General features: G+C 40.9%; 1 protein-coding gene across 1 annotated transcript; it reads left to right on the top strand.

Annotated features, from left to right (window-relative positions):
• Positions 1-857: 857 nt before the first annotated feature.
• LOC114396942 lies at positions 858-1265 on the top strand. The gene has a single exon (XM_028359103.1). It carries the CDS (start codon positions 909-911, stop codon positions 1263-1265), a length of 357 nt encoding a protein of 118 aa, XP_028214904.1. The 5' UTR covers positions 858-908.
• The last annotated feature ends 326 nt before the right edge of the window (positions 1266-1591 follow it).

Raw genomic sequence — 1591 nt, 5'->3', positions numbered from 1 at the left:
GTCCTCCCACCTTCTCCTTTTGCGAACCCTAGTTCTTGAACCTTCCTCCCTGCTGGCCTCCACTTAGCTAACCCTCTCACTCTCACGCTCTCATACTCTCACTCTCATACTCTTTCATACTTCCACTCAGTTGACCCTGATGTGATTCTGGTGTTGGTGGAAATGGTGAAAGAAGAAACAACTTTTGGAAGAAACAATTCCGTGGTTGCAATCTTTGGACTTCTCTTGCGTCGGAAAAACCACGCGATTGTGTTATCGGCGGGTGCAGTTCATGTTCTTGTTAATACGTTAGCTTCTTTGGGTAATGCTAATCTTGTAACTGATTCCTTGGTCATTCTGGTGGCATTGGCGGAGAGTGTGGAAAGGGCTTATGCACTTACGAGCTGAGGCGTTGCCTTTGGTGGCTAAGATTTTGCAATCTGCTACTTCGCACTTAGGGAAGGAGTATTGTGCATCCATTTTGCTATGGGTTTCTAGAACCGTGGGTTCCTTTGTCTTGCGACAAAGGTTGATTAACTTGCACTAGGTAGTGTTTATTTATAAAGGTGAGTAATTGAAGATGCATCAACCATGAACCATTATCCCCTGTTGTGTTGAACCTCTTGCAAGTATAATATAGAACTTAGAATCAAATAATTGAGGCAAAGATTGAGAAAAAAAAGGAACCTTCTTAGTATAATATAGCTCACTGAATCTCGCCGTGCTCGAAAATCATGAACATCACCAAGTTTGCTTCTGATTTTGATTTTAGATTTAATTTCGAATTGAAATCGTTCTCTGTCGTATAGTGAAGCTTAGGTGCTTTTATCTTATTATCATTTTTTTATTGGATTGATTAACGTGTTAATGGTTGTTTAGGTAATTAGGAATCCGATACAATATGGATGGATGGAGCTTAGACTTAAGGAATGGGGTGTGTGATTAGCAGGGAAGTGTCGAAGGGGATAATCTCTTATGTGAAGGAGGAGAGGGATTTGAGTGGTGAGAGTAAGAGGAAGGTTGATGGAGTGTTAGGGAGCAAAGGTGAGGTGGTAGAGGTTCAGAATGGTGAGAAGGAGAAGGAGAAAGATGGTGAAGGGGTGCAGCATGGCAAAAGGAGAAGATCAAAGGCAAATATGAGGTTGAGCAATCCGCCAAAGGCCGCCGTGGCTCACTGCAGTGTGTGGGGAAGCACTCGGTGGCTGGATTTCGCTAAAGTTCATTGTTGCAGATTTTATCCAATATACCTAGTGTTGTCAAAAGTAAAACTCATGATTGAATATTGATCTATTTGTAATTCGTTTGTGGTAGAATTAACTGGAATTTAATCAGTGCATTGTTTAGTAGGGTGAAATGAACTTGTGTGTCATAGCTTTTTCTTCATTTCATCTTGTTGGGTTCCCCAATTTTTTATTGTGAAGATTGTAGAAATGGAAATTTGGGATGCCTTGTGTTTGCATACTGGGTTGTGGGTGGGTTTGGTTTCATTTGGGTTGTTTTGCTTTGCTTGCAAATGTGGTTAATTAGTACTTTTTTTTTTGCACTGTTTCCATTTTGCAAGAGAAGAAGAGGAGAATTTGGGTTCATGGAAGAGTGAATTCACACAAATGGC

This window comes from Glycine soja, chromosome 18, assembly GCF_004193775.1.
Source record: "Glycine soja cultivar W05 chromosome 18, ASM419377v2, whole genome shotgun sequence".
NCBI classification, from domain to species: Eukaryota; Viridiplantae; Streptophyta; class Magnoliopsida; order Fabales; family Fabaceae; genus Glycine; species Glycine soja.
The sequence above is the reverse complement of the archived record's forward strand: the minus strand, read 5'-3'. Positions and strand labels throughout refer to the sequence as shown.

Coding starts and splice junctions, on each gene's coding strand:
- LOC114396942 (XM_028359103.1), top strand. CDS start 909: ATGGGGTGTGTGATTAGCAGGGAAGTGTCGAAGGGGATAATCTCTTAT.